The sequence below is a fragment of the Dermacentor variabilis genome, chromosome 1 (genome assembly GCF_050947875.1).
Source record: "Dermacentor variabilis isolate Ectoservices chromosome 1, ASM5094787v1, whole genome shotgun sequence".
Lineage (NCBI taxonomy): Eukaryota > Metazoa > Arthropoda > Arachnida > Ixodida > Ixodidae > Dermacentor > Dermacentor variabilis.
Genome location: NC_134568.1, coordinates 161,409,371 through 161,427,884, shown reverse-complemented (window position 1 = coordinate 161,427,884; position 18,514 = coordinate 161,409,371). Strand labels below are relative to the sequence as shown.

The following is an 18,514-nucleotide window of genomic DNA, read 5'->3' as shown; positions in this document are numbered from 1 at the left end:
TAGACGTCCCTAACTAATTATGTATGTTTAAGCAAGTAGTCTTTAAGAAATGTAAGTATACTAGAAAGACATCTGGTGGTATTAAACATATACATAGGCGCTATGACTTAAAGCTATTCCAAACCTTTCTATTCCAATTCTGCAATAAGCTCTCCACGATTGTTGAAAAATTTTCGAACCACCACCCACTGCTCCTGTCTGTCACGCGACGTCACGAAAACCACGAAAACGCCCCATCTGATATGATATGTGCACACCGATTATACATGATTAGACCAAACGAAAGTAAAATAATAATTTCTTATTCGACCCCTTTTTCACCATTAGCGAAAAAGGCGTCCTTTGATCAATTCCTGTTGGTAAAACGCTCTCGGGATACGCCCACTTTGCATGTCTTTCACGCGACGTCACAAAACCACAAAAGATCCCCAGCTCCAAGTGACGTGTAACCCGCCGTGGTTCCTCAGTGGCTATGGTGTTGGGCTGCTGAGCACGAGGTCGCGGGAACGAATCCCGGCCATAGCGGCCGCATTTCGATGGAGGCGAAATGCGAAAACACCCGTGTACTTAGATTTAGGTGCACGTTAAAGAACCCCAGGGGGTCGAAATTTCCGGAGTCCTTCACTACGGTGTGCCTCATAATCAGAAAGTTGTTTTAGCACGTAAAACCCCATAATTTAATTAAGTGACGTGTACGCGTTAAAGACGCATCAATATGCCGAACAAAACTGAAAGTTTTTCTGAATAGCCGGAGATGGCCCGTTCCAAGAAGAATAGAAGATGGCTGCCCGCCGATCGCTGTGGCACTGGCTACTCAGAGCTGCCGGGGATCATGAATGTTTTTGCGTATAATAAAAGATGTTGCGGGGCAGTATAAGGTTATCGAGACCTTTCGGCCCGTGTACGACATCGCTCTGTCAACTCTACTTTGACAAGGATCCGTTTTAACGGCATGTTTACCCTTCCGCTGCGCGCCGCCGCGATATTCTACCCCCACCGCAAGCTAAGTAAGGGTAAGCGGACCAATCATAGATGCCGGCGCCACCCTCCTCATCCGGCTATCTACTTTCACTGCGCTGGTTCGACCCCGTCGAAACTCTATTTTCTTGAGCGCGCTCTTCGCCTCTTCTCAACCAATTAGATAAGAAAAACTGCTCAATGTAGGCAAAGCTTCTCGCTTTGAAAGCAAAAGAAAGTCACATCTTACAAATGAGAAGCGTGTTTGATTTGGCTTTTCAAACACTGCGGGTTACCGCCCGATCCTTGCGTCAGTGGTTACGTAAATTCGACGTCAGGAAATTGGAATAAAAACAGATTGTAATAGTTTTACATTATGGGGCTCCATGTCTGCTATTCAGTTGTAATTGGGTACTACCGCTCTTAATAGAGCACACGAGTGTTTCGATGTGCACTATTGAGTACCCGTCAAAAATAGGTCAATATCGTATAATGAATTCCTAATGCAGATGTGAAGTCTGCTGTATTCGCAGCTACGCCCCCTCCTTCCAATATTGGGCTGTCGTTAACCACAAAAAGGCGTAAATTGAACTTCATCGTAAAGCAGCGAACACGAAGTAGATAACAAACCTCCGAGTCATTCGTACAATAAAACAAAAGAGAAAGAAATATGAATGTCTTACCCATATGATAGCACCTGGGCAATGATGTTGCGGTGTGTGAGTTGTACACCCTTTGGTAATCCGGTAGACCCGCTTGAATATATTATCGCCAACACGGAATCCGGACCGACATCCGCAGGAGAATCAGTGTTATCGAGAGAAGTTTTAACAAGTTGCGAGAGGCTCAGCGTCCCTTCGTAAGAGCCCGTGGTAACTATGACAGCCTGAAAACAAGGGCATCTCATTAGCGGATGCAAATATTGGTAGCAAAGTTACCTTTTTCTTTATCAGATAGGAGAGACTGGATGTCATTGAAGTGCAACCAGCAAAAAGCACGTTGACATCTTGAGGGTCTTGATTGCCCTCGAAAATACTTAAGTCCCACATGCAGCCATCACAACAGGTTATAGCTTTCTGTGAAACGGTCGTAAAACTCGCATTACTCGAGCAGCCTGTTTACGTAAGCCGTGGACATTTCTGTGAGCTTTGTTACGAGAGTCAAAACTTCCAAATCGTTCTTTCCTAAGGTGCTCCGCTTTGGCATGTGTCATGAGTACTTCTGTACAAACAACACAGGCTTTGAGGCACGTACTATTTAGCTGCATTTTTATGCCGCTTTCTCCGCACGTAGAAGCTATACCATTCGGCTAGCTGTTTCGGTTGTAAGGCTACGGAAACACATCAGGCAGTAATCCCCTCCCCCGGCACTGGGTAGGAAACGTCTAATTATAACCACTACAGTTTAACGTTCATTGTGTGTATACATATGTGTGTGTTTAAAGAATGGAAGGGGGGGGGGGGTATGTAGAGCTGCAGCACCACCTGAAGCTCCGGAAGCTGCAAGCTCGAGTCAAGTGTGGCTTTCAGAGACTGTCATTCTGACGAGTAACGGTAGCACTTGCATAGAACGTACGGCAAGTCTTCGGTAACGTTAAGCACACTGACCACATCTGCGAGTCCGTCGACTGAATTTTAAATTAAACTAGTTCCGGTAGACCGCGTTGAATTTCATGCGATGAAAGCTATGTTTCTGTTTGCCTTTTCCTCGCAGCTATATTGCTATCTTTTGTTGTGACGTTTTTTTTACGCAAATGACCATTTCGCGTGTGTCCTCTAAGCTTTGAATTGCTGTAAAATTTCATTTCATCTCACGTTACCCTTTCATTCATTGATAAATTTAAAGCTGTGGAGAAGCCGGGGCCCTTTATTTTGCAAACAATCCTGGAAACACATTAAACAAATGATGTAAACCGACATCCCGAATATTAAATAAGGGATATGAAGTATGCCTTAGTGGAAGGATGCGGAATAATGTGCATCACCAGTCTTTCCTTAATATGCACCTAAATTCAAATACATGACGGCTCTTGCATTTCATTTCCATCGGAATGCGGCCGACGCTCCACAGGAATGGAACCCATAATCTCTCTCTTTACCAGGGCTGTCTAGCAGCGCTGGTGCGAGTACAGATAATGCTGATGGTCTAAGGAAACGTATGACGATTTGTGCCCAGGATAGACGTACAAGCTTTCAGTAGGGTGAGGAACACTGTCGGTGTAAGTCTACCTTAGAAGCACACTTATACACTTTTTTTTTCAGTGATACGAGCACAATGGACAAGTAGTAATGCCATTCCGAACTATACAGTATTTTAAAAAAGCAAGAACTGATACATTTGTACAGAACTTTACCTCTACTGATGTGATATTTTCGTAAGCCTTCACCGCCCTCCCTGCGTCGCATAGGTCAGTGATGACAAACTTCGGACGACTGTCCTGAAACTGGTAACGAATCTCCCCTGAAAAGAAAAGTAAGGCAAAAATAGGAACGCATTTGCAAGACAGCCAACCGACAGTACGATGGTCTTGCAGGGAATAAAAAATGTTAATAGTCACTTAAGTATACACTAAATAATATGAGAGAGAGAGAGAGTATGAAGGCCAAAGCCTGCGCGCTCCCGAGATGTTCATTGAATTACTTTGACATTCTCATTTGAATGCATTGTCAATTCCTATTACTTCTTTTTTCTTTACTAGTCTTTCTCTTTACTTGTTCTCTTTCTCGGTGGCCTAGAAAGTATTACTTCTTCTGTGTGATTTCTGGGACGTTAGAACGAAGGTGGCAAGTCTATGAAGACCATTAAGACAGATATGCAGGTTCACCTGAAAACATATATCTTCTAACCAAACTCCGTCACTTGGGCGCCGCGGTGGTAGTTCTGGATACACGGACATTACAATGGTCTTGTGATCAGTAAAGTACCATCCGACAAACTTCATTTTCTTTATGGAATGTTCATTGTGGAATACCAAGTCGATGGACGTTTCGCGAATCGTTGACGAGACTTGTTTTGGCGTGGCATGGTTCAGACCTCGAACCGTTTCCATGCGCTTGAGAAATGGTGCATTTGTCTGAGCGTCTTGGTTGAAATTACCGACCATAATCATTGGGCGGTGAAGAACGTCGGGTGGCATGTTTTGGGTTGTGAAGGTGCCTGCTGCTTTTTCTGACAAATTTGGTGCCAAGTAAGTGCAGACGACAATTAAACCCGTCGACAATCGTACTGTCCAGATTTCACCGTTGTAGAGTTGAACGTTCAGATCCACAAGCCTTGCATGTACTGTGTCGTTAACGTAGATGGCTACGCCTGCTGCACTGTTGTCATGACGCTGTGCGCCACACACGTAGCGATACCCAGACAACTTTCTGGGACCTGCTGATCCCATCCCCGTTCTGTCAAGTACAGAATGTGTTCCTGCATAAGGTTGATGTCATGCGTATGTCTTGTCGATGTGTTGGCAGAGATCGCACGTTGACTCATGCCACTACTATGGGTACTTGACTTGCCAGTTCACTATATGCATTGGTAATGGTCTGTAGGCCATGTTTGTTAAACCTTTGGAACTTGCCGGTCAGTGCTCTATCGCGATTTTCCTTGCCATGGTGGAATTTGAAGTGCCCCATCAAAGGTCGTCGGTTCGACTCTCGACCTTCACAACGTCAATTAGAAACCAGCTTGGAGAGATTGATTCTCCCATATCTACATGTTGGGTCGTGGGTTCGACAGCCTTAATTAACAAAAAAGGTCGTGCGTTCGACTCTCTACCTTCACGATATCAATTGGAATCTAACTTGTAGATTTGGCCAGTTCGCCCATATCTCCGAGCGCGTTCGACTCTCACCAAAGATCGTTGGTTCAAGTGTCTTAACTAACATTATCTTAATTAACCATGCCTTAATTCACTTGACCTTAATTACCACAACATATTGCGTTCGACTCTCGACCTTCACGATGTCAATTGGAATCCAACTTGGAGAGGCCGGTTCGCTTTTTTACAATTGCTAGTAGGTACAGCGGGGCGTGGCACTTTTCACGGCGCTCGACGTTTCTGCGCAGGCGCGAGTATGAGCGGGTGCGAGAGAGAAAATCTGGGGGCTTTGCTCCTTGAATATGTGAGTCTGCCTAGGCACAACGGAGGAGGTTTCTTAACGCGTGTTGTATGCGTTTGTCCCCTAGGCATGCTGGCATTGCGAAGTGCGGTCGAGTTTGTTTACGCTCCGCCGCTGGCTGCCCGCGCGGTGAGGGAGTGGGCACGGACGCCCCATTTGGCAATCGCTGTGTCTGAAGGGGCAAGGTTCTGATCGGTGTTGTATAAGTGGCGGGTCGCTTTTTTAGTCGCGATGCTAGATTGCATTTTATTCAAGCACTGCTCCAGGAGGGCAGATGTAACCGGCCAACGGAGGCATCAGGAGAGTACCTGAGGTTATAGTGAAGCAGGCGGCACAGAATCTCCAGGGCACCCAAGCGGTAGCGGGAAGATGAAATCTGGAAGCAGGGCGGCCCGTGGGTTGGGGCCGAGGAGGCCGAAGCGTGCCAAAGGGTGGTCACGTAAAAAAGTGGCTGTCCGCGATAGCGGACAGACGATCTTATACTCCCCTGGCACGTGCAGGCCTCTGCGAGACCCAACCTAGGGACCAGTCCGGGTGCTAGCTTTGATGTCCCCGTTGCCGCTTTGGTGTCCTGGAGACGCCGCCAATTATGCGAAATAATTACACGTTGTTTTAATTAGTAAAAAACATGATTTAATAAATATAATTGCGCCCAACCGCCAACTTGCGATGCTAAGTTCAGCACTACCGCGACCCGCGACTTCTGTCGGCACGCCTAGGGACAAACGCTACGACACGCGCTAAGAAACTCCTCCGTAGTTCCTAGGCAGAGTCGTATATTCAAGGACCAAAAGTCCCCACATTTGCTCTCGCACCCGCTCTTACTCGCGCATGCGCGCAAACATCCGTCGTCTCCGCAAGTACCACGCCCCGCTGTACCTGCTAGCAATTGGAAATAAGCGTCCGGTTCGCTCATTTCTTCGGGTTCGGTCGTGGGGTCGAGTGCCAAATTAACTTCGCCTTAATTAACACCAAAGATCATGGCTTCTACTCAATAGAGCAGCGACTAAAGTTAGCTGCAAGTCTCTGGCACGTGTTTCAGAATGCCGACACGACAGCTGTCTTCAGTGGCCGGCGAACATGCGCCAGTCAATCAAAACAGGTGAGCGCGCGTGCGTGCGTAACCTATGCATGTATAGGCAATGCAAGTATGCATTTAATTGTTCGACTATGTACGTATTCGCACACGTGTGCGAGCGTGAAACTGCGTACTCCGTTTCTATCACACAAGCACACTGTGTGTCCATAACGTTTTCAGATAAGTCCGTTACAGTAGTTAACCTACGCGCGCCAGAAATGCTGAGTAACCCCTCATGGTAAATTTGCAAATTAGAAAGCAGCCTGGCAGCAGCGAAGATTGTGCTTAAAATTCAAAAACTAAACAGAGGAACACGGCGCGAGACGTGATCGATGCACGAGCAGGCTGTCGCTACTACGAGCAGATAGATATCAGCCGATTACAGCTAGCACCAAGTCTTTGAGTGATCTCTGAGGCTCTCTCTAATGCAGACTCCACTGTCAACAACGCAGCCATGTGCCTAAAGTTTGTCATTCTCCTTAGCTAGATATCCCGCAGTTAACAAACGAGGGGATTCACGTAGGGGAATTGACCTGGAAGCCATTCAGAAAGCAATGAGGGCAAGGACGCCGTGACGCTATAGATGATTTATTGGTGTCATCTACGAGTTCACGATGTAGGTACGAACCCACGGCGACACTTGCAGCTCTCATGTCCTGCCGACACTCCGGTTTTCCGATTCCCTTTCTTCCGTAAAGCTGTGGCTCACTTCGCTGAACTAATACCCTCTAAGCGATGCTGAGCCGAACGCTGCGTATAATATCCTCTCTGTCTTTCCTATGAATAAAATTTATCTAAAATAAGCGCGCTGTCTGAACGCTGGCTTCGTTTCTCTTTTCTGATGGTGCGTACCTGTTATGGGCAATTGACCAACATTCGGACGAAATAGTAACATCCTTGCAGCTTTTTCTTTTATTTTTGGCAGGAAGATAACGACCCCAGAAGAATCGAACTGTCTCATTTGAATTCGTCCTAAACGCGACAGTGACCGTTGCTTTTCCTTTTCTAAAGGGAACGTTCATAAACGCTTCTAGAGAGTCTTGTTTTTTCCAATGCAGAGTATTTCTTTTGTGTTTTGCACGATGAGCAATTAACTAGCTTCGGCCAGTTGTTTCCATGATCTGTTACACCATAAGGAAGTGCTTTGGCAATCCGAAGGTCACAATGCATTCCTCAATCATCCACCCCTTTTACCTCACCTTAATTCGGCGTACTACATCTCTTCTCTCGGTTAGAGTTGCCTATTATTTTGCTATTGCAGGCTGCGGCGTGTAATATTCCGTCCTGATTTTTCTTGATTCTTGATCTTTTCCTGTAGGATCCCTTTAGTCGAAAAGCGCCGCGCAGGGCCTCTCACGCGGAACATTGGGGCAAGTCAGAAAAGGAGAGAGAGACCACGAACTTTCGGTCAGGTTAGTCTTTGCCATGGCGGCCGTGCCGCCCGCGAAGAACGTTCCACACATGGCGATCACGAGGTCGGCCCCGTTGGCGGCGTGGAAGCAGACGACGTCGCCTGTGCGCAGGCCCAGCTGCCGCAGACCGGCGGCCACCCGCAGAGAAGCATCGTGCAGCTCGCCGAAGGTGTACTGCGCGCCCGTCCTGGCGTCCACCTGCGAACACACGTGCGCGCGCACTCAGTCATGGATCTCGGAGGGTATCTATACCGACGGCACCGTAAGTCCGTCGTAGAAGAGTACAATAGGCGCGCATCAGTCAGCGGTGAAAGAATCAGCACAAAATGCCGGACAGGTTCCTGTTACTGAAAGTCGATTCGAATGTGCTTTCTTAGGATAGGATAGGAATAAACTTTATTTGTCCAACGGTTGTTGATGTTGGTGCCCGGGGCTAGGCTGCCAAGGGTCCATCGCCCGAGGAAAATCTTTCAAGATCCTCGGCAACGACCGTGGCCCGCTGAACGGCCCACTTACGTACTATCGACTTTTCTTGTATTAAGTGTCATCTATATTTTTCGGTGTTTGTGAGAGCACAGGTGCACGAACCTCTTATATTTTGCAGATGAGTTGCTGTTGCGGCTAGAAGCGTTCGAAAACGTGAGCGTGTATGCAGATGCGTATAAACGTAAACGTAAACCCGTAAATGAGAGACGCGTAACACGGACGAGTAACTGCAAGCGCTCACCTATTTGAGGAACGAAACGTCGCAGTATACTGTAAATTGGGGGCAATCTGGTGGGTGACAAGGGTGATGCGTGAGCAAAGTTAAGAGTGTCTGGGTAAATCGGGTGCGCGTAAGAAACTATGTCAGTTTTGGTAATTAATTGCCCATGTTTATTTCGAGGCTCTATAGAAGTGCTGCGACAGGACTGCTGGGTATACGGAGGCAATTAAGGCGACAATTATGTTTCCTTGATTAGCGCACCGAAACCTCAGCGCCGATACGTCAGTGTAACGTCACGGATTTCAATGCGTTGTTTCGCCTCTTGGCACAGAAAAGTTCTTAAACTTTACAGGTTGTGTGCTGGTTCCGTGGGGTCTTGGATGGAGCGAAGCGTATAGATAAAACGTCGGGCCCTAGCAAACCAGGTTTGTTCTGGTTGCGTCGACAGGTGCCAGGAGCGCCGGCGAACCCCAGAGCAAACGCACGCAGCCCGAGCCCGCACATCGGCACAAGCTCGGCACTCGAGCATCCCAAGTCAGCCTTCAACGGCATCCACAGGTCAAAAAGGATGAGGGGAAGGTGGTGAAACCACTTTGAAGGCGATTCTTGAGCCGTGAGCGCAGTTTTCAAATGACTGTGGAGGGGCTGAGAGAGAGGGCTCTTTATTAGAAAAACAGAGAATTTTGCCGGCGCGTATATAACCGCTGGCATGCTACTCTGTATAGGGATGGGGAAGGGGATTAAATGATTCCAGAAGAGAGTGCGAAAAAAAGAGGATAAAAATAAATATGAAATGACCGAGTGGACCTGATACTAATATGTACAGGTGACATGGCGGGCAAATTTAGGCTTTTGTATATGAAGTGTGCAATCTTTAAAGCTTTCCTATTAGACCAATTTCTGACAAGTATTTGAACAATAAATCCAAAACACGTCGCTAATTTGAAGGGCCGGGCATCGGACCTAAGATGCTCGGTAATGTTAACAGTTCGTGGCAAATCATGTCCGTTTGTTGCTCAAAAAATTGCCTCTCGTCGCGGTACGCGGAGCATTCTACTAATATGTGCTCCATTGTCTCTAAGTTGCGACAGTTATCACAGTATGGGTTAGTGGTAAGCCCTATGCGGTACAGATAATTGTTCGTGTATGCCACGTTCAGTCGAAGACGATGGTACAATGTCTCTAAGTGTCGAGGAAGTGGTCGTGGAATTTTCGGTCTCATTTCTGGGTCACTGTAACGCAGGAAGTTATCTTGGTGAAGCGGCAGATTCCAGATGCGGTCTTTTTCTTGATAGGCATATTTTCTTGCCAAGTTTGAAGCGTCGGCTTTTGTAAAAAATGTTCTTTTGAACTTGCAGTATTGGATTCCATTTCTGGCAAGTGACTGTGGAAACGCTCGACGAAGCCGCTGGGCTGTGGGCGGTAGGCGGTATGGAGTCGCGTGGTGCTAAGACGATGGAGCAGTTCGATGGAGAGGCTGGCCTCAACTCAGCCACCTCGGTCTATTACTATGGTAGATGGACAGCCGACGAGGGAAACCCAAGTGGACAAGGAAGCGGCCGCGCTGGTAGGCACTGAAATGTCCGGGATTGGCGTAGCTTTTGACCATCGTGTAGTCGATGCATATAAGGAGGTAGCGATGACCTTTGCAGGGAAGAAGTAGGCCGACAATGTCCTAATTAACCTTGTCGCATTCAGCGTCAGGTGGAAGATGAAAGGAAGGTCTTTGACGGAGGGTCGAGTGATGGCGGACCTTAGATAACTGGCACGGTAGACATGAACGCACCTGCTGTCCCGTGCTTAAGTATTAAGTTGATGCCAGACAAAGCGGCTAGAAAGAAGTCTCTGCGCAGCCTAATTGCCGTGATGAGACTGTTTGGGAACAGCTTCGAAAAGCCGAGGACGCAGGTGAAGAGGCATAAGTGGTCAAAATGAGCCGGTAGATAAGTCACAGATTGTGGTGAAATCGCTGGGAAAAACAAGGTGGTCTTGTCGCAGTGACGTTCACGACTGAGGGAGGAGGTCAATCTCCGAGTCATCGCATTGCCGGTGAGCTAAACATTCTGCTTCCAAGTGAAGTGCGGCATTGCAGAGACTGACAATGGCGTCCACGTGACTCAGTCCACCGGTACCACCACCACCAGTACGAACGTCTTCTGTAACCTTGACGTGCTAGAAATCGGTTATAAACTCCACGATGAAAGAAAGCTGGCATATTTATATCGGAGTGTAGCTAGATGCTGACCAGTTGTCCGCATAGACGAGTGGTTTGGGGTCAGTCAGAAACACAAAGTGCCGACTCACGACGAAGTGTTGAAGTTTCTTTACAACGAGGTAGCTAGCAAGGAGCTCCTGCCAAAAGACGTAATACCATGTTTGTGCCGGCTTCAGTCTGTTTTCCTATTAATGGGCGAGGGGCTTCCAGCGACGCTCTCACAGATGTTGTGGTAGGGCCCTGTTAAATCAAATAAAATGACAATAGCTCCGGAGGCTCTTGCGTCGAAGTGGGCCGCCGCTCTGTGCAGCTCCAACCTCAAGACACAAGAGGGGGCAGTCCAGCAGACCCGAGAAGCGGCGACGAGGCAAGGCCTCGAAGTCCCCTCATGGCAGTCCTGAGCCCGGGTGGTTAAACTGCCGGATTTAAAATAAAGTTGTTTCCATCCATTCTATGCTCCATTAGTGTACTGCACTCTCGATGCGTCAGTCATGAAGGATTTGGCGCGTCAAGCTTGAGGTGTACAAGCAGTGCGGCCTTGGCGAGCGTGATCTTCACTTGAGTGAAGGCCTCGGGGCATCTTCAGTCAACTGCGATGTCGAATCATCTTTTTTTAAGAGCATGGCGTCAAGAGGAGCGACTATTTGAGCGCATATTAGGATGAAATGGCGGTAGAAATTTATGAAACCTAGAATTTGACGCAACTTGGTGACGGACATGGGGAGAGGAAGTTTTTTGATAACACGAACTTTAGCTGGTAACAGATTTATACCAGACGCATCGACCAGATGACTCAGGAGGTCGAGTAGCTGCTCTCCAACCTGACTTTTCAACGCATTTATCACGACCCCATGGCTTGAAAGCCGAGAGAACTGCATTCTGAGGTGCTCTATGCTCTCGTTAGTAGAGGAGCTGGCAATGAGCAGGTCGTCCACGTAAGCAAATACGAAAAGTAGCCCTCGAATGACCGAGTCTATAAATATTTAGAACAACTGGCGGCATTGCGAATACCGAAAGTCATCCGAACGAATTCGAAGAGACCAAATGGGGTAGTTAAGGTGGTCATCGAAATGTTATCTTCCGCTTCAGGCAGCTGGTGGTAGGCACGGAACAGGTCGATCTTCGAGAAAATCGTCGCACCGTGAAGGACTAATGTCAAATTTTGAATGTTTCAGAGAGGAGACCTTTCGGGAAGTGGTGATTCTGTTAAATCTGTGGTAGACGCCGCAAGGTCGCCAGTCCCCAGTCTTCTTGCGAACTATGCGCAGTGTAGATGCCCAGTCGCTTAGATGGTCCTACAATGCCGATCTCGAGCATACGCTCGAACTCTTCTCGATCGATCTTGAGTTTTTCTAGCACCAGATGACGTGGACGCAAGTGTGCAGGACAACCGCTTCTTACGATATGGTGGATGACGTCGTACCATACAGGTTGCGTCCAATCAAGTTATCGAGTATGGCTCTGAAATTCTTAAAGCATAGCGGCGAAATGACTGCTGGGAACAGTAGTCAGTCGCTCGACCAGAAGCACATTGGCAGGGGCTGAGACTGCGACGGGCATATGAGTGGTGCTGTTGAGCAGCCGTCCGCCCTTGACATTGACCAGCAGGCCATGATTTGTCAGGAATTTAGTAACGATAATGGCACGGCGGACGTCGGCAACAAGGGAAACCGAGCGGGAAGCTCGGCGTAAGCCCAGATTCAGGGTGAGCGATTGCGATGTGTAGGAAGGAATTCGCGGGCCTTATATCGACTGACTTGCTGACGGTTGGCGGCCTTTTACGATCGGAGGGTTCCGTCGGGACCATACTTACGTCATCGCCCAATTAAACGAGGAACTGCTGACCCTTGGCACGGTCGCACGACCTTGGGCCGGACCACTTGTCCCTCTGGAAGTAGGCCGGACAGTTTTCCTAGTACAAGCAGAGGAGCGTACAGTAGCGCGCAGTCTCTCCGAAGCGACTATGGTACCAGCACAAACCGAGTTCAGACGGGGAGCGTGCTCGGGAGGAAGGTGTGCGCCGAGAAATTCTGGTGAGCCGTCGAGGCGCGTACCATTCAAACTATGAGTACGCTTGCCGGAGGGCGAAAGCTCACGCGGGTGCTCCTACGCATGCGATAGTACGCGTCCAAGCACGGCGCAAGTACGGATATACGTTCCATAAAGATACTTGTGCTTGACTGCCTCCCGTTTCCACGAGCATAGCTGTGCAGCTACGGCATGGTACAATCAACACTCAGTGAGGCAGATTTATGCAATGCGAGAATGTGCGTTTTCTTTAGGTCTTGCGTCGTTCTAACGACTATAAAAATAACACAAATTTGTTTATCAATATTTCAGCATTTCGAAGCACTGTCAATAACAAATTACGAAAGCGCGGGTATATGTACCAGAAAGACACTTGTGCTACAAAAATGTATCACAATGGTTAAAAAATACTATCTTCAGTAAATGTCCGCGGAACCTGTCTGAATATGTTCATCCCATGAACGCGACCAACAGTATGTACTTGTTTACAAATATGTTTTATGCTAAGTAGCAAACGAGGTTTTTTTTCGTACTAACCAAGTGTTCCTTTCAATTTATACTGTTTTTCTATATGCTCCATGTGTTCGTTATATTGTTACGTAGGAAGACGCAGACAAAAAGCTATCTACAAGTATATTTACAAAGGAATACGCCGCACTTGGCCAAGAGGCAGCAGCCCGCGCTAGCCTCTTATTGTCGTCGTCGTCTTCTCACTGCTCGCCTCTTCGTCATTGTAAACACTGTTCCGTAGCACTACCCCCGGCGGCAAAAGCGCCGTCCCGGAGCGACTAAAGGTCGCTCCGGGATGGCGCGACCTTTACGATCCGGGACGGCGACCTTTACGGTCCGTGACGGCGACCTTTACGCTCCGGGACGGCGGACACTGCTTCCGAGTCCGAAAGGTCGGACTCGGAAGCAGTGTAGTTGGCCTTGAGCCTACTGACGTGCACGACATCACTAGAGGCCAGAGTAGAGGACGAGGTTGAGCTCACAGGAGCAATTTCGTACGTCACAGGCGTCACCTGGCGCAGCACGTGGTAGGGCCCTGTGTATCGCGAGAGGAGCTTTTCTGAAAGTCCGACGTCACGAGAAGGCAACAACAGGAGCACGAGCGCACCAGGCGAAAACTGTACGTCACGATGGCGGGCGTTGTACTGACGCTGCGGAGTGGTTAGCGAGGCCGTCAGTCGAGCACGGGCAAGCTGGCGTGCATGGTCGGCAAAGGCGATGGCGTCGCGCGCATACTCGCTTGAGATCGCAGCAGGAGGAAGTGCCGTGTCAAGGGGCAAGGTCGGTTCGCAACCGTAGAGTAGTTAAAATGGAAAAATCCGGTGGTGTCGTGCCAGGATGAATTGTACGCAAATGTAAGGTAAGGAAGGGCAATGTCCCAGTCGTGGTGCTCCTTGGTAACGTAGTTGGAGAGCATATCTGTAAGAGTACGGTTTAACTGCTCTGTCAGGCCATTGGTTTGAGATGTATGAGGTAGCTTTTGTTGAGTGGAGCAGGAACGCACAATGTCGGCGATAACTTTCGAGAGGAAGTTACGACCACGGTCAGTAAGCAGCTGTCGCGGGGCGCCATGAAGTAAGATAATGTCACGCAAGAGAAAGTCCGCGACGTCAGTGGCGCAACTGGTAGGGAGAGCCCGCGTGATAGCATATCGGGTGGCGTAATCAGTTGCGACGGCTACCCATTTGTTCCCAGAGGATGACGTGGGAAAGGGACCGAGGAGGTCTAATCCAACACGAAAGAACGGTTCCACAGGGATGGTGATCGGCTGAAGATGACCGGCAGGTAGCACCTGCGGTGTTTTCCGACGCTGGCAGGGATCGCAGGCAGCAACATAGCGTCGGATGGAGAGAGCGAGACCAGGCCAATAGAAGTGGCGGCGGACGCGGTCGTATGTGCGGGTTACCCCAAGATGTCCTGCAGTGGGTGCGTCATGCTTCTCAAAGAGCACAGTCTCTCGTAGATGTTTTGGCACGACAAGAAGAAGATCAGATCCGTCAGGGAGGAAGTTCCTTCGGTACAGAATGCCGCCCTAAAGAACATATCGGCGAACGGATGCGTCGGTAGGTGTAGAGCGCAGACGCTCGATGAGTGCTCGTAGCGATAGGTCTCGGTACTGCTCATCGGCGATGTTAGCGAAGGCAGACACAGAGAAAATGCCGTTGGCGGTACTACTATCGGCGTCGTCAGGCTCGTCTACGGGGTAGCGAGACAGGCAGAAAGCGTCCTTGTGTAGTCGGCCAGATTTGTAGGTGACAGTATACGATTATTCTTGGAGGCGTAAGGCCCAGCGACCAAGTCTTCCTGCAGGATCTTTCAGTGAGCATAACCAGCAAAGCGCGTGATGGTCTGTGACAACGGAAAAGGATCGGCATATAAGTATGGGCGGAACTTCGCAACCGCCCAAACTAGGGCCAGACACTCACGCTCAGTGATGGAATAGTTGCGCTCCGAGGGTGAGAGGAGCCTGCTGGCGTAAGCGATAACACGGTCGTTGCCACGCTGGCGTTGGGCCAGTACTGCGCCGATTCCGTAACCGCTGGCATCAGTACGGACTTCGGTAGGTGCAGAAGTATCGAAATGGGCCAGAACGGGAGGTGTTGTGAGAAGGTCGATTAGATGCGAGAATGCAGAGGCCTCGTTGTCGCCCCACTGGAAAGGGGCGTCCTTTTTCAAAAGCTTGGTTAGTGGTCGTGCTATGGCCGCAAAATTGTTCACGAAACGGCGGAAGTACGAACAAAGGCCGATGAAGCTGCGCACATCCTTGACACACTTCAGAACAGGGAAGTGCGTAACAGCATGGATCTTGCCTGGGTCCGGTTGCACTCCGTTCGCGTCAACGAGATGCCCAAGGACGGTAATCTGGCGACGGCCGAATTGGCACTTCGATGCGTTGAGTTGCAGACCGGCTCGACGAAAAACATCCAGGACCGCTGAGAGGTGCTCGAGGTGCGTAGCGAACGTTGGGGAGAATACTATAACATCGTCCAAGTATCACAGGCACGTCAACCATTTGAAACCGTGAAGAAGGGAGTCCATCATGCATTCAAAAGTGGCAGGAGCGTTACATAGACCGAACGGCATCACTTTGAATTGATAAAGACCGTCTGGTGTTACAAAAGCAGTCTTCTCGTGGTCGAGATCGTCCACGGAGATCTGCCAGTAGCCGGAGCCAAGGTCAATAGAGGAGAAGTAGCGAGCACCGTGGAGGCAGTCAAAGGCGTCATCAATCCGAGGTAGGGGATACACATCCTTTTTGGTAACCCTGTTAAGGTGCCGATAATCCACGCAAAAGCGCCATGAGCCATCCTTATTTTTTACCAGTACAACAGGTAACGCCCATGGACTACATGACGGCTCAATAATGTTCTTGGCAAGCATTTTCCGAACTTCTGCGTGAATAACCTGACGCTCAGCCGGTGACACTCGATACGGGCGGCGATGAATAGGAGGGTCATCGCCGGCATTAATGCGATATTTAACAGCTCTAGTTAGGGCCACAGGACGATTGTTAAAGTAAAAAATATCGTGGTAGGAAAACAGAACACGGTAGATCTCACGAGCGTGCTCGGACGGCATGTCGGGCGCAATCATTTTCTGTAAGTCGGCGATGCTACAAGTTGCCGACTGCGATGGTAGAGGAGGATCAGCTGAATTGTCGTCTACTGCTATAGATGCCGCTGAGTGATCCTCGAATGAGCAAAGCTGGGCCAGAGACATCCCGCGTGGCAGCATTTGTGTCGTCAAGCCAAAATTGACCACTAGCAGGCAGACGCAATTCGCCGTGATAGATAAAACCGTATGAGGTACTGTGATCCCGTAAGTAAGTAGGACGTCTTGCATAGGAGCCGCGATGTAGTGACCATCGGGCACTGGTGGGGATGACACTAAGTCAACGTAAATCAGTGCCGAAGGTGGCAAGCGAACGAAGTCGGCGGAACTGAGGCGACTGGGGTGTCGTTCAGCGGGATCCAGGACGGGCAGGTCAAGGCGGAGAGTACTGGCGGAACAATCGATGAGAGCAGAATGTGCGGAGAGGAAGTCTAAGCCGAGGATGATGTCGTGGGGACAGTGGGCAATGACTGTGAATAGCACGATAGTGGAGCGATCGGCGAAGGAGACGCGGGCAGCGCACATACCAATTACAGGGGCTGTTCCGCCATCGGCGACACGGAGAACAGGCGTCGTGGCAGGCGTGATTATTTTCTTCAGGCGGTTGCGAAGGTCAGCGCTCATTACCGACAAATGCGCCCCAGTGTCTATGAGAGCAGAAACAGAAACACCGTAGACTTGCACGTCAAGAAGGTTCAGATGAGTGGGCAACGTCAGTAGAGGATTTGGCGGCGTAGGGAGCAATGCAGCGTCACCTCGAGGCGCTGCATCGTCTTGTTTTCCGGCTGGAAGCGGCGTCCAAAGGGAGTCGGCGAAAAAGAGCGACGGGGCAGGGGAGAGCGAGATTGTCGTCGTTGGGGCGAAGGCGAACGAGAATAGTGGCGGTTCGGCGCAGGAGAATCAGTGGCGGCATTATCGGAGCGTGCGACATAGGGACGAGAAGGGCCACCTGAGGGGCGAGAGTAGTCAGTATAAGCAGACCGGGTAGGGGAACTCCAGCGACTGCGACAGTGCCGAGAAATGTGCCCGATTCGACGACAGTGAAAACAAATGGGCTTGTCGTCAGCAGTGCTCCATTCAGATGGGTTGCGGAAACGTGGTGGGTAATAAGATGCCGGACGGGGCGGAATCGATGAAGTCGGGTGGTTATCAGGGCGATGGGCCGAGAATTGGTGTGAAGACCCATGTTTGCGAATTCCTGGCGGGCAACTGCCTGGATCAGGGAAACCGTGATTGCAGGTGCGTTGGAAGGGCTGGAGTCGAAGGCAGCCGGATAGGCGGCCTCGATCTCACGCCGGACGATCCGGGTAACATCGCCAGTGTTGGTGGGACGAGGAGCGTCGGCACAGGAAGATGTCGCTGGGATGTTGGGCAGACGGGCAAACTGCTGGTCAATACGTCGGCTTTTAGCGAGTTCCAGGCGGCGGCACTCTTTTATACCTGCATCCACCATCGCCACGTTGTTAAAAACGAGCAAGTCGAAGGCGTCATCGGCAATGCCTGTGAGGATGTGGGAGACCTTGTCGGCCTCAGTCATGAGTGCGTCAACTTTGCGGCACAGAGCCAAGACGTCCTGAATGTACATGACGTAGGGCTCCATTGACGTCTGCACGCGGCCGGATAATGCCTTCTGCGCGGCAAGTTGGTGACCGTATGGGTTGCCGAACAAGTCTCGGAGCTTTTGCTTAAGCGAATCCCAACTGGTGAGCTCACCTTTGCGCGTCCGAAACCAAACTCGAGGTGTGCCACCGAGGTAAAAGACTACACTGGCGAGCATGATAGTAGGGTCCCACCGGTTATTGCGGCTGACGTGTTCGTACAGGCTGATCCAGTCATCGACGTCTTCCCCATCTTTGCCGGAGAATACGCCAGCATCACGGGGAGCGGGGAGAGTGATGTAGGTCGTCGAAGTGGCAGCAGGTGTCGGAGCCGGCGGAGTCGAGTTGTCGTCGCCGGTAGCCATGAAGGAAGGCTCGACGTACCGTCCACTGCGAAGCTCCGTGACGAGGTGCAGGGAACGTCCACCTCCACCAGATATGTTACGTAGGAGAACGCAGACAAAAAGCTATATACAAGTATATTTACAAGGGAATACGCCGCACTTGGCCAAGAGGCAACAGCCCGCGCTAGCCTCTAATCGTCGTCGTCTTCTCACTGCTCGCCTCGTCGTCATTGTAAACACTGTACCGTAGCAATATTTATACTGTGCATTTATGTGTCACAGACAAGCTTACTACCAATTATATATTTGTAAATGGCCCCGCTACTAGCCTCTGGCTAAGGGGCCATACAGTGTTTGCACGCAATTTGTACTAACTTTGGAGAAAATAAACTTGAAACTTGAAACTTGAAAAAAAAGACAATGTATGTCAAAACGTCTATGAG

General features: G+C 49.8%; 1 protein-coding gene across 1 annotated transcript in view; it reads right to left on the bottom strand.

Moving 5' to 3' along the window:
- The window catches only part of LOC142588897 (uncharacterized), a 59,003-nt gene that overhangs the window by 9,890 nt on the left and 30,599 nt on the right, over nt 1–18,514 (bottom strand). Inside the window, exons 2-4 of the mRNA XM_075700738.1 lie at nt 7,550–7,757; nt 3,311–3,417; nt 1,641–1,843 (exon numbers count right to left, since the gene is read on the bottom strand). Of these exons, the coding sequence (XP_075556853.1) occupies nt 1,641–1,843; nt 3,311–3,417; nt 7,550–7,757 (518 nt within the window). The remainder of the gene's footprint in view (nt 1–1,640; nt 1,844–3,310; nt 3,418–7,549; nt 7,758–18,514) is intronic.